The following is a 16241-nucleotide window of genomic DNA, read 5'->3' as shown; positions in this document are numbered from 1 at the left end:
ATCACTAGATCATGAAAGTGATGTTAAAATTACTTTTATCTGGTTTATTCAAAGAAAAGTACTGAAACACCATCCTCAAAACAAAAAAGTAAACAAAGAAGCATTTCACAATGATGTCTACATATTCTGTTTGGTTTATTTGATGCTTTTTCCTGTTTTAGTAACACAATGGCTAAGATACTCGCATGTTTTCATACAATAGGTGATCCTCCTGGAAGGCTATATACTGCAGTGATATTCATGCTTTTCAAAACAGTCATGTTTGGTTATCAGTTATTGTAAAATCATTATAAAAACTCAACATATAAGATAGAAATTATTTTTATTTAGCTTTCTTCCTGGGGACTCTTGTCTGAGTGGTTTATCAACACTTCTTGAATTTTCCTATACATTAGAATGCTACCTGAAAAAGATTTTATTTCTGGGGTACAATTACAGACTTGTACTTTATATCAAATACTTCATTAGCAGATTAGACAGATCTTTCACTGGTTTTCTGGAAGACTGCGAGCAAGCAACAAAATATGAAGTTAGAACAGCAATTGGCTTATTTACAATTTTTTTCACTTTTACAATTAACTATATGCCTTGAACTATATTATTATTTTTAGATTTTTTAAAAAAGCAACTAACTTGAAGAAATACTGGGGGGCTATCACTACTGTTGTAATATACACAATGCATACCTTTTTCCTCACTTTTGATCTTTATTTTCAAGCTGAGACTCAGCTCTAAACACCACTCTGTAGAAATTAATCTAGCTTTCCTCATCACTGTTATAGAAGCATCAATGTAATTTGACTCTAACAAGTATCTTTATCTCAAATGTGATAGCTAAAAGAAAAGAAAGACTAACTAGCTGCTGTTCTCATATACATGCCAGTAAATACTGTGAACTGGACATCACAGAGTGGTCCTAGAACTAGACTGGAAAGTTGCAAGAGGAACATCAAAGGCAGTGCATCAAAGACCAGGAATAACAGGAGGAAAAAAGAAAAAGAGCTGTAACTTTTGTATCAGTGAGGCAAATACGAAAAGAGTGTATTTGGCTAGAGCAAATGGATTTTAGCAGAAGTAAAAAAATGCAGAAATAATTTCTCTACCCTCTCTAGAATATTTGTAGTGCTATTGAAATTTTTATTACATCAAATGACTTGAAGGACAATTTGTGCAGCCTATCAAGTAGAAGGCTGAAAAATGACTTTGTTACATTTAACACCATCTTACTTGGATAAAGTGCTACATACAGAAAAGGTCTTTTTAATGGCAAAAAATATAAAGAAAGCAATGATGAAAACTGAAGGGAAGCAGATTCTCTCTTGAAGTAAAAGTTCCCATTTTAAAAGATTTTAACAGAAGTGAAAGGAGATAATTAACTTCTGTAAAGTCTCAGGGAAATGGTGGATTTTTAAATCCACTAACACCTTCAAACAAGAATGAGTATTTTCTGAAAAAGTGCTGCAACCAAAAAAGAATTATACTTTAGTCAAAAAAAATTTTTTTTACTGAAATTTGAGTGTTTAGGATACACAGAAGATGACGTTTGATTATTTAATTGTTCCTTCTGAATTTAATAGGTAGGAATCATAATTATAGAAAGAAAACACTTGACAGTTTATCTTCCACATGTAAATAAATGAATACGAAAAACAACAATTAAAATGTTAAATTAAGATTATTATTTCGTCAGAAAAGAGAGAATTAAACATGATTGCTCCTAAAAATCAAGACAATGCATGTTTGCCACTTCAACAACTCCATTTCTCATCTCTTCATTCAGTAACTATCATTTATAGAACCACTACTTTATGATCTCATCCTATGTTAACCCGTTACCTAATCCATCAGCTTTTACTCTTAAATGAATTTTATCTTAAAATATAGGATAACATAAAATGTATTTCTCCACTGGAGTCGATCTCCCTTCACCCAAGACTGTATCAATTTTCTCTTCTGATTGTAATTCTCAGATTTTTAGTAAGAACATGCCATGGTTTATCTCTTGCCAGACACCAAGCACCACACAGCCACTCACTCCTCCACTAGGAGGACTGGGGAGACAACCAGATGGGTGAAAATGAGAAAACTTGTGGGTTGAGATAAATGCAGTTTAATAGGGAAAAAAAAGCCTTATACACAAACAAAGCAAATAAGAAATTAATTCACTTCTTCCCACTGGCAGGTGGGTGTTCAGCCTTCTTCGGAAGAACAGGGCCCCATCACGCATAACATGCAAGACAGACTCCATCACTGCAAACGTCACCCCCCCACCCCTTTTATATACTGAGCATGATGTCATATGGTCTGGAATATCCCTCTGGCCAGTTTGGGTCACCTGTCCTGGCTGTGCCTCCTTGCAGCCTCACATGCAACCTCCAACTTCCTTGCCAGCATGGAAGTACAAAAAGCAGTAAAGGCCTTGGCTCTGTGTAAGCTCTGCTCAGCAATAAAAAAAACCCATCTCTATATTATTCACCCTGTGTTCAGCACAAATCCAAAACATAAACCCATACTATCCGCTGTGAAGAAAATTAACTCTACCCCAGCCAAAACCAGCACAGAAAGCAACCGTGAAGTTCAATTCCTTCTTCAGCTCAGAGACAGACAAAAAGCTCCATCTCTGTTTTAAAAATATTTGCTTTAAATTCCTTTTCCTGTCAAGATATTCAAAATACTTAACAATAGTCTCACTATTTCCTACCTTCACTGCTGTACTGTTGCTTTGATGCCACTTCTATACTGATTGTCTTTTAAGAGGTGTGTCATCCTGTTGCTCATCTCACCCCTGTGGGTTACAGCTTGATCACAGTACTCCTGTCTCCACATCTCTGTCTCTGTTTTACTACATTAAATCAAAGGCCCCCTCTTGTCCCTCAACATTCTGCCTTGTTCTTTAAACTGAATCTCCTACGAAAAACAGCTATTTCCTTCCCCCTTTGCTCTGCAGTGACAGCCACTTTTCATCTACCTTTCCACTGATCCTTCAAGCATCTCTGCATTCCCTTCATACTATGCTTTGCACATGGGAAAACCTTGTAAAGTAGTCTTAATTTTATCTTTCACTCCTTCCTTGAAGATCACTTCAGTTGTAATGCCTACAAATCATTCCCATATGGCACTTATTAAGCAAGTAATAACTTGTGATTTCTGCCCATTCTGTTCATTATACTATTATCTCATCTTCTTAAACCAACACTGTTCTGTTTGTCTGCTTTATCTTTCTCTGGCCTCTTGCCTGACACATGTAATGTGTACTTTGCATAAGAAGAATCAGCTCTGTCTTCTGAAACACCCAGGTAGCTCTTTTTAAGACTGACCCCTTTGGTTTCTGGATGTCCTACTTTCTCTTGCAGTTAAAGTTAAAAGCAAAATAAACCCTACTACCTCTCAGAAAAACTGAAGTGGGTAGCTCAGATCCTTGAAGAACTAGAAATATAGAATAGTTACTTTATTTATTTATCATGGGTTTTTAAGGCTACATGGTACTGAAATTATGCATGAATAATTTTTATGAATATTTAGTCCTTAGAAGGGCACCACAGAGGTTATTTTGCCGTTCAAAAAAGTAAAACTGTGGTTTGAAAATTTGAAAATTTTAGTTAGTTTTTCCATAATAAACAATGCTTTATTATGGGTTCAACTTACAACTCTGCTGTGTACTGGGGGATGTGATCAGGAATTTTGTTGAGTTTCTGATTGGAGCAGTCCACTGTGGTCCCTTCACAGCGACATTTCTCAGGGCAAGCCAAATCTGCAAAGCAGTCTCCACTTAATTTGGATCTGTAATCCTCAGTGCCTGTAGAAGATTCAAGTCAAAACACAGATATTAAGTCAATAAAGTATATGATTTACTGCTTGTGAGAAGGTTGAAAAGATTTCTGCAATGCAGATAATGGTGGGCAACTTGGGAAATGCATGATAAACTTTGTGATACTGAACAGACACAAGGGCTTCAAGAGAGGGTTAAATATAGGGACTTTAGATATGCTGGAAAAAGAAACTGAGACCAACTTCACGTAACGGGATAACAATAACTTGAGCTTTTCACAGCTGTACTTTCTGCTGATTATGTTGTCAGCCAATCTAGCCTTGTTTATAGCTAATCACACAAATGCCAGTGATTCTTTTAGAATTTATTTTCTTTCTCTGTATCAAGAATAAATAGATCCTGAATGCCACCTTTTCTCTTTCTCTGGTTACAAATTTGTATTGTTGACTGGACTTCATTAACCTCTGTGATTTTTTTTTTTAATAGTCCCGATACTCCACATCAACTCAACACAAAAGATTGAAAGCCCTGTTTTCAGCTTTAATTTAAAAAATGTATGATCCTGACTTAAGCCTCAGCAGCTTGCCATGCTGTAGAAAGCTGCGTGACGTTCCATGGTGCTTGACAGAACCATGTTTTACTCATACCTCACAACCACATGGTTAGATCAAGCACAACAGAAAATCTCGCTACATTATCAAAACTGCATCCATTAGGCCAAGGATAAGAGGAAGGGAAAAGAGGAAGGAGTAGGTATAAGTTACAGAAACATCTGAAGTTTAATACTTGCTTACATGACATGGCATTCTTATTATTGAATGTCCAGTGCCACAGTAACAGTATCACTGTCACAGATTAAATAAAAATACCAAAAAATACAAAAAAAAAAAAAAAAAGGACCACATTGAAAGTTTCCTCCACCATTTCCCAGAGTCATTTAAAGAAAACATCCTAAACATATCAGGAAAAAACATCCAGTAAGGAACTGAGGGTGGGTGACAAAGAAAACAAAGAGAAGCTGAAAGGACCTGTGGGTTCTTCTTGGACAAAGGTGAAAAGACTGAGACTAGTAGAAGGTGCATCAGGGCTGGGAGGTACACTGTGATTTAGCTCAGACACTGAACTTTACTTACAGCCAAAATGGTGAACTCCTGCAAAAGTAAAGATAGCCAAGAAGGAAAGAAAGACAGAGTAATCCCAATTAAGACAAAAACATGAACTAAGCTCTCATGTTCTCTATTCAACTTTAGTTTGACTAGAAGAAGATACTAAGGGGTATGGTCTTCAGCAGAGAGAAAAAATAATTCATTTTAGTGGCATTTAAAAATGAAGATAAGATTGGGGTTTATTACAGATTTTATATAGGAGGATGATGATGATGCCTCCCATGAATTATTCTTCAGTATTTTGAATGCATTCTTTAAAAGCTGCTCCTTTAACATATATACATGCTATGCCACTTAAATCCTTACTAAACCAAACAAACATAGGAGAAACAGATTACTCAGGGCAGGAAAAAACCCCACCAACAGCCATCACATATTATGATTTCTAGCACTTGTAACTCTCGTACCAATATACATGATAAAACTAGCATAGAGTATTTCTATGAGCTAGCAGATAAATGGTATTTTTTCAAAAAAATGATTTAATACTTCTATAACCTTTATTCTTCCAAATGACTATAACAAATTTCTACTAAGACTTCATAGTGTCTGCAAAGTAGGATCTCTCAATGAAATATTAAAAAAAAATAAAATTTAAGTTTTTTAAGAAATCCTAAGATTATTTGATACTATTTATTTAAGTATAGTGTTTCTAGCACTTTGAAATACCCAGTAAACAAGGTTACAAAACATGACTTTTTTCTTCCAGCACCCAGAGTCCATGACTGTTAGCAGTTTGAAGCAAACTAAAATATTCAGGGATAAAGCCTTCAACAACTAAAATACTTTTAGGCAGCATTTTCCTGATAACCTGATTGAAAGAGAAAGCACAAAAGCTGTATTTCAAGAAGCACTTTTTGATTAACTAATTCTTTTTCTTCCTTTTTTTTTTCTCCAGGAATAGCATATCCTAAAGGATATGTAAACAAACCTAATGGCATGTGTGGCCATAATATAAACAGGATGTGAAGACATTTGCTGGCAAGAAAACACTTCTAATGTACAGACAAAAGTTGTGCTGGCAAGGTTGAGTAGAAGTCACTCTGTGGCAGGAATACAGCTGTTCTACTCATTAAAGAATTGAGTGGTACTACAGGTTTGAGAAATTGAATCCCCCTGTTTTATGCTACTTTAAAACACATTTTCACGGCTGCCAGTGCTGACAAATTGCTGCCTTATTTTGTATTTCATTTTGTCTTTTCTTCATATTCAAACCAACGTATTAGTGTAAGGGCATGAAGAACTTCACATGATTGCTGCAAATTTAAGCGATACATCACACAGCATTTGTTAAACATACCAGCTAAAGAGGCAATGACTGCAGAATAACCGTATACCTGTAGTACTTGAAAAAACAAGTGCACTGGTGTCAAAATCAATTATTGTATATATCTTTCTAGATCTTAAACTATGGTAGAAAACCCTGATTGAAAATCACATCCTGTAATTCATCAATAGATGTGTTATTCCCTTGTTTATTTTGTCAATCATTTATAATCTTTTATGAATATAACATAAGTGATTTTTTTTTCTATTAAGAAATCAGTGCACACACTGACAAACAAGGTAAAATAAAGAAAGATACATATTTCAAAGAGCTAGGGCCAACATCAGTAAATCTTTAGTAAAAATATCATAGACTTATTGTAGCTTAAAGCAGTGTGTAAATTACTGTTTCATCCCAACTCTAAAGTCATATTTTCTTCAATGGAAAGCATTTCTGATTCACTCTATGCATGTGACCACAGAATGCATCTAATTAAGAATATCAGCTTTCTTTTCCAAGCATTCCACTGTGATTTCCTAAACACGAGGAGGTGAGCAAGCAGTAGCTGCAGCCAGTGTAGAGCATGAAAGCAAGGCAAGAAAATGTTAATTTGTAAAATGTTTGGTTTTTTAAAGTCGTGCTAGCTCTTTGATGGCAGCATGGTTTCCTGTGTTTAAAAGTAGCTCAGGAGCTACATTTAAAAACAGTAGTGGCAGAAAGGCAAGGTACAAGGTAAGTAAAGGTATCAATTAAAATATGAACTAGCAGGTGCAATCTTCTAAATACTTCAAGTATAGGTATAATTTTGGTAGGTTGTGTGCAAATTTGTGAGACAAAAAAGGTAAATGGAGCTGCATGCTAAGCTCTTATATTCAGAAAACAGAACTACTAGTATTCTACAAAGGAAAACTATGTGTAGCTACAGGTATTGACTAATGTTAATACACATGCATCAGTTTCCTAAAAGCTATAACAAACTTTGCTTTTAGGGGGAAAGGGAGAGAATATCTGCAGTTAGTCAATCTTCCTGCAGAGCCAAACCTACCTGGAATGAAATACTGTTCTTTAGCTAAATAAAGAGAGAAAAAAAATAGAAGATGCACCTGAATGTCAGCAAGCAAAGAATGAGTTTTATTAGGTTAAGTATGGACTGCAGTTAACTACAGATAATTAAGTGAAAAAAGGTGTATTCACAATGAGAACTGATAAACAACAAAGTGTGAATAGTCATAAATGTATCCGGAACATGGATAACAAACAGTTTTCATCTGGTATTTGCACTTGAGACTGAATAAATTGTAGAATGTGAAATGCACCTGGAACAGCTGGAAACCATATGACAAAAGTTAGGATTTAAATAAATGTAAGTAGGAAATGGAATAAGATTAGAAAAAGAAAACAGTAAATTTCAGTATGAGGCAAGCTCCCTGTATAAAATTAATATGTCATGTTTCCGTATTTAGCTTCGGAATTTTTAGATCTTTTGCATATTCCAGAGGGTTGTGGAAATTTTACAAAATGATTTATGTTGGTGATACTTGTAGTGAATAACTTTAGCATTTCATTCTGAAGTTTTAAATATTGCATTTATTTTGTTATATTTAATGCTACTCAGGAATAGTGCCAAATGTGTTAAGTACAGTAATGTTCCGTGATCCAATAGTCTATGACTTCCATGATTTCCCTCCCTTCAGTCAAAGAACTAAAAAAGATTCTGCAATGTTTAATAATTCCACAGAGAGCCAGCTGGCTTCATTGGAACTTCTATAACCACCTCTTTTTTTTTTTTGCCAATAAAGGAAAAATAGCAGCTGAACTAAGAAAATTACCTGAGCAGCGGAATTTCTTGCTTTTGATCTGGCCGATCCTTTTGTTTGCCAGACGGCGGGGGCTGGTGCAACGGGCACCACTGGTCTCAATGGGGTTTGTATGAAGATAATCCGCCAGCCACTTCAGATGGCAGTCACAGATAAATGGGTTCTGAGCCAAATGCCTTTCATGAAGAAAAAAACCAATAATTTCACTCATTATTTCCCTTTGGTCCTAGTAGTATCCAATGCTTTTGCTGCATTTTATATGAAGTCATACTAAAGACAACCATAAACAAGAGCATACATACAAGGTCTGAATCGCACGTAGGGGTGAGAAGGTGCCTTTTGCAATGGTCTGAAGCTTGTTGTCATACAAAGAAAGCAGATTCAAATTGTGCAGATCTTGAAATGCATCAACTCGCAGGCAATTGATCTTGTTGGCATTCAATAATCTGTTTAATGGAAGACAATTATAAAATTGAGAGAACTCGTTTCATGTCGCAGCTTCAGCATTTTTCACAGATAAGTCTTTCTGCACCTTTGTAACCAGAACGGGAGATGTAGTAACAAATAATAATTGACAATGACATAAGGCACTTCAGTGAATTGAAATGTCTTATTTAACTGATATGTATTCCTATATATTTGCACCTTGGAGTTGAAATGTGTATATTTATTCAGCTAAAATCACATTTCTTGTATGTACTGGAAGAATGTGTGTGTGTGGTATTTGTGCAAAGAAACAAGCCTAAAAAATCAAGTATATGCAAGGAAAACTAGTTCCTTTTGCCAAACAAATAAACAAACAAAAAAGGAACTGAACACTGTGTTCATGAGCTGGAAGAGATGTGCAGTGGCACTTTTAATTATATGTTACTAATCAGCATGCTGCCGCATTAACAGAGTTGTAGTAAAAACTGGTGGTATGGAATATATCCAAATCTGTCTTGGATCCTTTTTCCTCTCCATCTTCAAAGGGAACCTTTTCTTCCTTGTACCTCCCAGACTTTTAATGATAAAATAAACAAGCCAATCTAAACCAACTCCTTTTGAAGAGAAAAAAAAAAAGTCATTCAACCACATGCATTTTTATAACCAAATATTTTTTACTTTTTTCCATTTTGAGCCAGAAATGGTGGATTTGAACCCTAATGCTCTGAAAAGAAGTTTTGCCACAATGCAGAAATTTACTTAGACTGAAATGTAAGCTATGGACATTTTTTTAATACAGAATAGACAGCAGTTTGGAAAGGTCTCTTCCCCCCCCTGCCTTTTTTTTTCACCAAATCAAAAATATATAACTAAAACATCTTTAAAGGAAAACAGGAAAGCATACCCCCCCTGCCCACTACTATACTACTTTGTGATTAAAATAAATCAAAACGCAAACCTCTAGGTGGTGCTAGAACTTGCATATTTTTAATATCTATTTTCTGTTTTGCCATCTTCAATTTGTTGTTAATAACAGACATTTTGCCAACCACTGCACTGTGAAGTCTGGGCATTAAATAATTCTAAACAAGTGGGAAGAATTTTTGAATTCTTTAAGTATACTCTTTAACTCGACAAGTTAGTTTGCCTGGGACAAGTTCTTCCAAAAACACCACTGTTGTTTTACAGTCTATTGCACAAATTTCTTTTACACAGTACAACTACCACACAGCCTCTTCTGCTAATTATTGACAATATTTGATAAACACATCACCATGACATTCTTTATTCCAGTATTAAATCTAAAGAGCGATCGTTTATAAGATTACACATGGAAATTTCCAAAGTGCTAAAGGAAATAGCAGTTGGAGTTCAAAGACTTGTACAGTGTCAGAAAACATTAAGTCATCAATGAAACTGTGGTGCAATGCTGTTCTTCATGGATACAACTAGAAATACAATTATATAGCATTTCTACTACCTATTTTCTCTTTATAAAACACACAGATATTCCTTCTATGGTTCCCACACATCTTTATACATGCTATTTGTTCTTTACGTACGTATCTTATGTGTTTTATCCTTACAAGTTCCACACAAGAGAATATTTTAATTTGAATTATTTTACGCTGAGACATTAACTGATATGATCACATTTGTGGGCAAATGGCAAGCTGGCCTACAACAGTCTTGACTCCTTTGGCTTTAACATAATTTGGTTTTACTATACTTTGATCTTACATATAGGATTTCCTACTAGTTCTTCTTCAGGTATAAATCTCTTGTGATGTTTATCTTTTGAATTATCCCAAAATAGAATAAATATTAAAAAAAATACTCACAGCAACTGCAGAGAAAATAGTCCTTCAAATAGGCCCTTTGGAAGTTCTGTAATTTTATTGCCATAGAGGACTCTGTACCAGGAAATAAAGCAAACAAAGCCACCATTATGAAAGGCATATGCTAAGGGATTTTGACTTTAAGAATAAAGTAATTTCCATTTTCCTGAAAGGATTTTAATGGCCACCACTTGATACTTGCAATATCCTCATGGTCCTGTGAGGTAGCAAGATCACACATTTTCCCAAAAGGTGTAGAGCCCAAAGGGTTCTCTGCAGAATCAGCACCTCACTGCTTACAGCGTTCCCAAGGGACCTTGGTAAGTGGATTTGCTGTTTGCAAGAACAACTAACTGAGGAATTAAAGACATTTGGTTTTGTTCAGCTCTGTGCCACATTATAAATGACATATTTATAAAAACCCTATATATTACTAGTGTCAAGCTGTGACAATATTTAACTATCACTAACATTCTGAAATGATTTTTACAACTTTCAGAATTGATTGAATTAATAGGAAAATTTTGCAGAGAGTCAAAAAGCCAAAATAATTTCACTATAGGAATAAGGGGAAATTTCCTTCTGTTTACAGGTCAAAGAGATACCTACAGTGAATTGAGTGAACGTAAGCCCTGGAAAGCATCTGGAGCTGCTTCAGAGATCTGGTTATTGCTCAGGTCACTGAAAAAATGAAATTTGACTCAATTAATTCAAGCTATTTTCAAAATAGCAAACATTAAGATAATACATAATTAGAATTAAGCATGGATGGGAGAGAGAAATTAAAATATTTACATGAGACACTGCCAAAAATTTTAATATAAAACCACTAAAATTGCCAGTACACTGAAACAAAATGCATGGTTGAAAACAGATCTTTCAAATGCTTGAAAAAATGCTTTTCCTAGTTGTTTGAGTACATTTTATAAAGAATTCTGTGCTTGCTATGGCCACAGGACTACCCAGCCTCAAAAATAATCTGTAATTTTCCTCATTATTTATTTTTTAATATAATTTTCACTGCAGTAGTATATTGCTTCTATGCAGAACCATATTAAACAATTTCAATACTTGATAAAAAACCAATTAGTTTTAATATGACAAATATATTCTTAATAATCAGGCTACCATATCAGTTAACCTTCTAGCAGTCAAACTTTCTTAAGTGCTCACACACTGACTGTATTTCCCCTGTACCAACTTGACTTGTTTTTTATCTTTTTATATAACTATATATATGTATATGCATGTATACATACATGTGAAAATAAAAAATTTAAATTATTTGGTACGTACATTCTTCGAAGCTTTTTATAAGGGGAGAAAGCTCCAGGAGGTATGACCTTGATTGAATTTTGTTCTAACCGTCTGCAAAAGAACAGCAGTAATGTAAAAATACAAAATCCAAGCCAAACAGGAATCTGAATCTACAAGAAACTAGTAGAGATAGACTTCAACAAAGAAGGCTATTTTTGTTTTCTTTTTCAGTATAATATTTCAGTATAATAACAGCATAATATTTCATTCATAACAAAAAAAAAATCAGTCAAACCTTTTAATCCATAGAGAGTAATGTAAATTAGCACCCAATCTTGATTTTGTATCTAAAGAAAACTTATTTTCAGAGCACACAAGATTTTTCTACAAATTAAGATAGAATTGTAATTAAAAATGTCAAAATCGTCTTGGTGGTAAGTGACTCCCAATGTATTATGCACACAGTAATTTTCATAGTCAGTTTTATTTATAAATGTCTAAAGACTTCAATGAGATAACTGAAATATGCAAACCATAGGAAAGGGGAGACATGTTCCTACAGAACAAATAGCAGTATATAAAACGTTTTCTTTAAGATGTACTACTAAGATTGCACAGTCATACTTCTAACTTCTTTAAACAAGTATTTTAATCTAAAATTGGGGTTAGTGTTAATGGCCACGCTTGCTGTGAATGTACAGCGACTATGACTGATACTTCCCATACTGCAAGTGTGAGTTTGCTGATGGAAACAGTTTTCCAAGAAGTTTTTGAACATGCAGAGCTTTGCATATGGGAAATCTATGCTGATACAAATCTATAGACCACATGCCAATAAGTCAAAAGAGATTCAGGAATAAGCACATTTCAAATAGAAGCTACTTCTTTACACACTATAGTGTATCGTGATTTTGTCGGTGCAGAAATTTCTTTTATGTAGACATAAGGTAAAAAACTATTATACTAAAAAGTACAGTGGTAAAAGGCTGGATTATTCAAACTACATATCATGCTTACCTAATAAGCTTTCTATTTCCCCCTTTCATGCACTCATACTATGATCTATGTACATACAATGCCAAAAATCTATTTAATAAAATGAATCAAAAATCTCTAAATTTACTGCACTATTTTGTCTCAGAATCTAAGGTGAAAGAGCGTTTTTAAATCTAGATGGAGGAAAATTGGCCTATTTTTTTCTTTTTACCTTTGTCCTATTAACTGTCTCCTATTTCACTTTTGTACTGATAGAAACATACTAGTCTCTGTGTGCAGTGTAACTAATAAGTTCATATACTTTTGAGTAAATTTTCCAAGAAAATATTCTAACAAAAATTGTTTCTTTTTGTAAAGTTTCTCGAGACCATGATATAAAACTGAAGATTTTTTTGCTACTTTCATGAAGTCTTGTTCAGATAGAGATACTTATATATTTAATACGAAAAATCTCTTTAGTCTAATCATGCTTTACTTTAGCAGAATTTGCTGTAAATAGATTATAAAGAAGCCAACAAAAAACCCCCAAAGCTCCAGAAAAATCTTCCTTACACACAGAAAATCTCACTTCATCAGAGTTGTTTTACACAGGGTCCTTTTTTAAAAAAGCTACTTAACTAGGAAAACCTTGCTATAGATTTCAGGTATAATTTAAACACTGAAGTAAATCCCATGGCACAAGATTGATAACTTTTTCCATAAACACGATACTCTTTCATACTCTTCCTTTGCCTCGGCTGAGCCTTTTGGACCCATGAAACACATTTTGCACCAGATCAGGAGTGCTGACCAGGCTACAAAGCAGCAAAGTTGCTGGTCTCCAGTAAACCTGGGTAGATGCAGAAGGTAAACATCAGAATAAGTAAAAACTTGCTGAAGTTTACAAGTTAGGCCAAACCCAAGTATTTTCTGTTCTTACACTACAATTTTAGCTTAGTTTTCCCAGGAATTAAAGATTATGCATGCTTATCATCTAGATAAGTTTTCTATTCAGGTGGCTAAATGAAAGAGAGGTAAAATCTCCAGATAATAAAACCTTCTCATTTTAGCAATTGGAAGGAGTTGAGAAACCAAATCAACCCAGCCCTGAAGAGCATGCCTGCCATCCATCCATTCCTGTTACACACTCTATTTGGCAGCAATCAACTGCCTGGTGGTTACCAGGGAGAGCCTGACCAGACATTTATCAGATGTGGAGCTTTGAAAACCAGCCAAAGACTTGCACAGGAAAACTCACAGGGTGTAACCAGAGGACTGGAAAGGGGATAGTGGGTGGTAAAAAGGACAGGGAAGGAATAAGCCATATTACAGAGAAGGATTTGGGTTGCTGGAGACTGGGGGAATATGCCTCTGGGTATATGGGAAAGAGAGATATTGCAGTAGCAATGCTCCCACACGAGGCTTGACATATAAATGACATCACAAGTGTCATTTATAAATTCTGCTTATCAGTCCATGATGTAGAGATTTGTAACCTGGTGCTGGAGGGCTCCAGTCTACATTCACATATCTTTAAATATATAATTATCTTAACTACATACAATAAAGCATGTAATGCAAGGTCTAGCATTAAATTAAGACACAAAGTATTTTCCAGTTTACTCTCTTAATTAAAAATATATATTAATTCTATAAACTGAAGTACCTAAGTACATTACAGGATACATGTAGGTGGCTTTTATGAGAAGATGGAATAGCAGATTTAATTTAATGCTGTCCAATTACTCTACAAATTACATGAGTCCAAAACCTGAAGAAGTCCTGCTACAGTGTACTTCTGCAAGCTAATTTTCTAGCAGTTCTAGTAGAGCAAGCTACCAATTCATAGGTGGATATGAAAATGAACTTCATGTCAACTTTACCTAACATGTCCTTTCAGTAAGAAATTTATAGTCTAATAGACAGACTGTGCAGTGCTGGGATAAATTTACAAGCTCTTCTGGATAAAGGATTTGTTATAGTAGGATCATCTAAATATGACTTTTTTTAACTCACGCCAAAGTGAGTTACACACTGAAACACATCACATTTTAGAAAATGAGATTAGCATAAGAAAGGGAAAATAAGATTATATAAATACAGAAAAAAATCTTTTATATCCCACTTTGTCTGTAAAGAAAGTAAATCAAATTCACATTTTCAAGCTTTATTATCCTCTAATCTTCTGCTTTATCTTCATAGAATCAGCTGAATTTCACAGAGTGCAAATTTGCATCCACTATTCTAGAGAAAATCTAATTAGATATATTCCAGGGTCACAAAGTACGGATAGACTAATATCTAAGGGAAATTTGCATTCCACTGATAAAATCCATAGTAATTAAAAACTCCTTTATATTAATGCTTCATATTAAATGAAACATTTTTAATTCTGGAATAGGATGGTTTACAGTTATCTATTGCCAAAAAAGTCAGCTATTAAGTGCTTGCAAATGACATGGCAAGAAGTATCATTATATCACCAAAGAACAAAAAGCTCGTGTCAGTATTTTTCCATGGGACTTGTATTAAATCTTGTGCACAACATCTCCTTTCAAAGTCATCCCAGAAGTCATTCTTTCTTATAAATGGACATCTATGTATCATAAACAGTGCCTTGGTGGTTTCTTTTTCAAAAGTCACAGTCAATTTTAGTAGCATATTTAATAAGATAAGATAATGGAGGAAGACAGTTAAGTACATACTTCATCAAAGCTTGCAATACCTCATGTACAAAAAGTACTCTGCCCATCACCATACAAACACTAATTAATGCTCTTAGTATTAAGTCTCCTGCTCCTTTTAGTGTTTCGCTTCAAAGAAGTCTTGCATCGATACATAAGTGTTTTACTGTCTTTTAATGCTACCAAACTGGTTGAAACCTTTTTTGAAGGCTATACCCTAATCTCTCCTATCTAGGAAATGTACTGTGAACATTTCTCATTCGAAATCTTTCCCCTCTGCTTATCACTGCAGACTGTAATGTACAACCATTTACTATTCTAAGAAACAAAGGTGCTTCTGCAGTTGTGACTTCCAACCTAATCAAATCAAATCAAAGTAGGTCCCCAGCCAGTAGACAGATTCTTCCCACACGGTCCCCTGAGAGCCCTGTGACATGTAAATCACTTGACACTTTCCAGGAGGATGCTGTTCTCTACTATAAGCCTGCAACACACCATTACTGATTACTACTTCCGCACTTACGGAGACAGACAACATGCTTATTTATACTGACACTTTTAGACTAGCTTACTTTCCCACTATAAAAGTCATTTCTGTGAAGGACTGCTGCATCAGAAAAGAGGGTATACTGGGCATTAAGAACACTCTGTTCTCTACAGAATCATTTTTACTTTCAATCATGCAGATGGGGTGCAAGATACTAAGCCCGCTCAGTAGAGAATGGTAAAAAAAACTTCACAGAGATGTTCTGCACCTAAATGCACGTAAACGGATCAGAGACAAGTATCAGGAACAAGTATTTTGTAATAATGAAATAAACCAAAATATATTGGTAAGAAAACATGAATTTGAATATGAAGGAGTAAATTAGCTGTATATTTTATAATTAAGCAATTAGAACATAACATCTTGATTAAGTAAATGTGGGCAATACAATAGTGGCTTTAGCAGCTAATTAATCTATCTTTTTAATTCCAGTATCTTTTAATTTACAAAAAGTCTTGCAAGAAGATCGCCAAGAAATCCCAAAGGAATATTTCT

The 16241-nt window shown here is 34.6% G+C and overlaps 1 protein-coding gene across 16 annotated transcripts in view; it reads right to left on the bottom strand.

Annotated features, from left to right (window-relative positions):
• SLIT2 (slit guidance ligand 2) overlaps positions 1 to 16241 on the bottom strand; it is a 266811-nt gene that overhangs the window by 65132 nt on the left and 185438 nt on the right. For 8 of the 16 annotated variants that reach the window (XM_039379040.1, XM_039379041.1, XM_039379037.1 and 5 more), the window contains 8 exons: positions 11580 to 11651; positions 10893 to 10964; positions 10287 to 10358; positions 8322 to 8465; positions 8032 to 8195; positions 7248 to 7271; positions 4903 to 4920; positions 3646 to 3796 (listed from right to left, as the gene is read on the bottom strand). In XM_039379040.1, the coding sequence (XP_039234974.1) occupies positions 3646 to 3796; positions 4903 to 4920; positions 7248 to 7271; positions 8032 to 8195; positions 8322 to 8465; positions 10287 to 10358; positions 10893 to 10964; positions 11580 to 11651 (717 nt within the window). The remainder of the gene's footprint in view (positions 1 to 3645; positions 3797 to 4902; positions 4921 to 7247; positions 7272 to 8031; positions 8196 to 8321; positions 8466 to 10286; positions 10359 to 10892; positions 10965 to 11579; positions 11652 to 16241) is intronic. The other 8 variants (XM_027713779.2, XM_027713782.2, XM_027713780.2 and 5 more) reach the window with 2 other exon arrangements.

The sequence above is a fragment of the Pipra filicauda genome, unplaced genomic scaffold (assembly GCF_003945595.2).
Source record: "Pipra filicauda isolate LSUMZ 115617 unplaced genomic scaffold, ASM394559v2 scaffold153_size1761393_pilon, whole genome shotgun sequence".
NCBI lineage: Eukaryota > Metazoa > Chordata > Aves > Passeriformes > Pipridae > Pipra > Pipra filicauda.
Note: the sequence above shows the minus strand (reverse complement) of the source record. Positions and strands in the feature narration are given on the sequence as shown.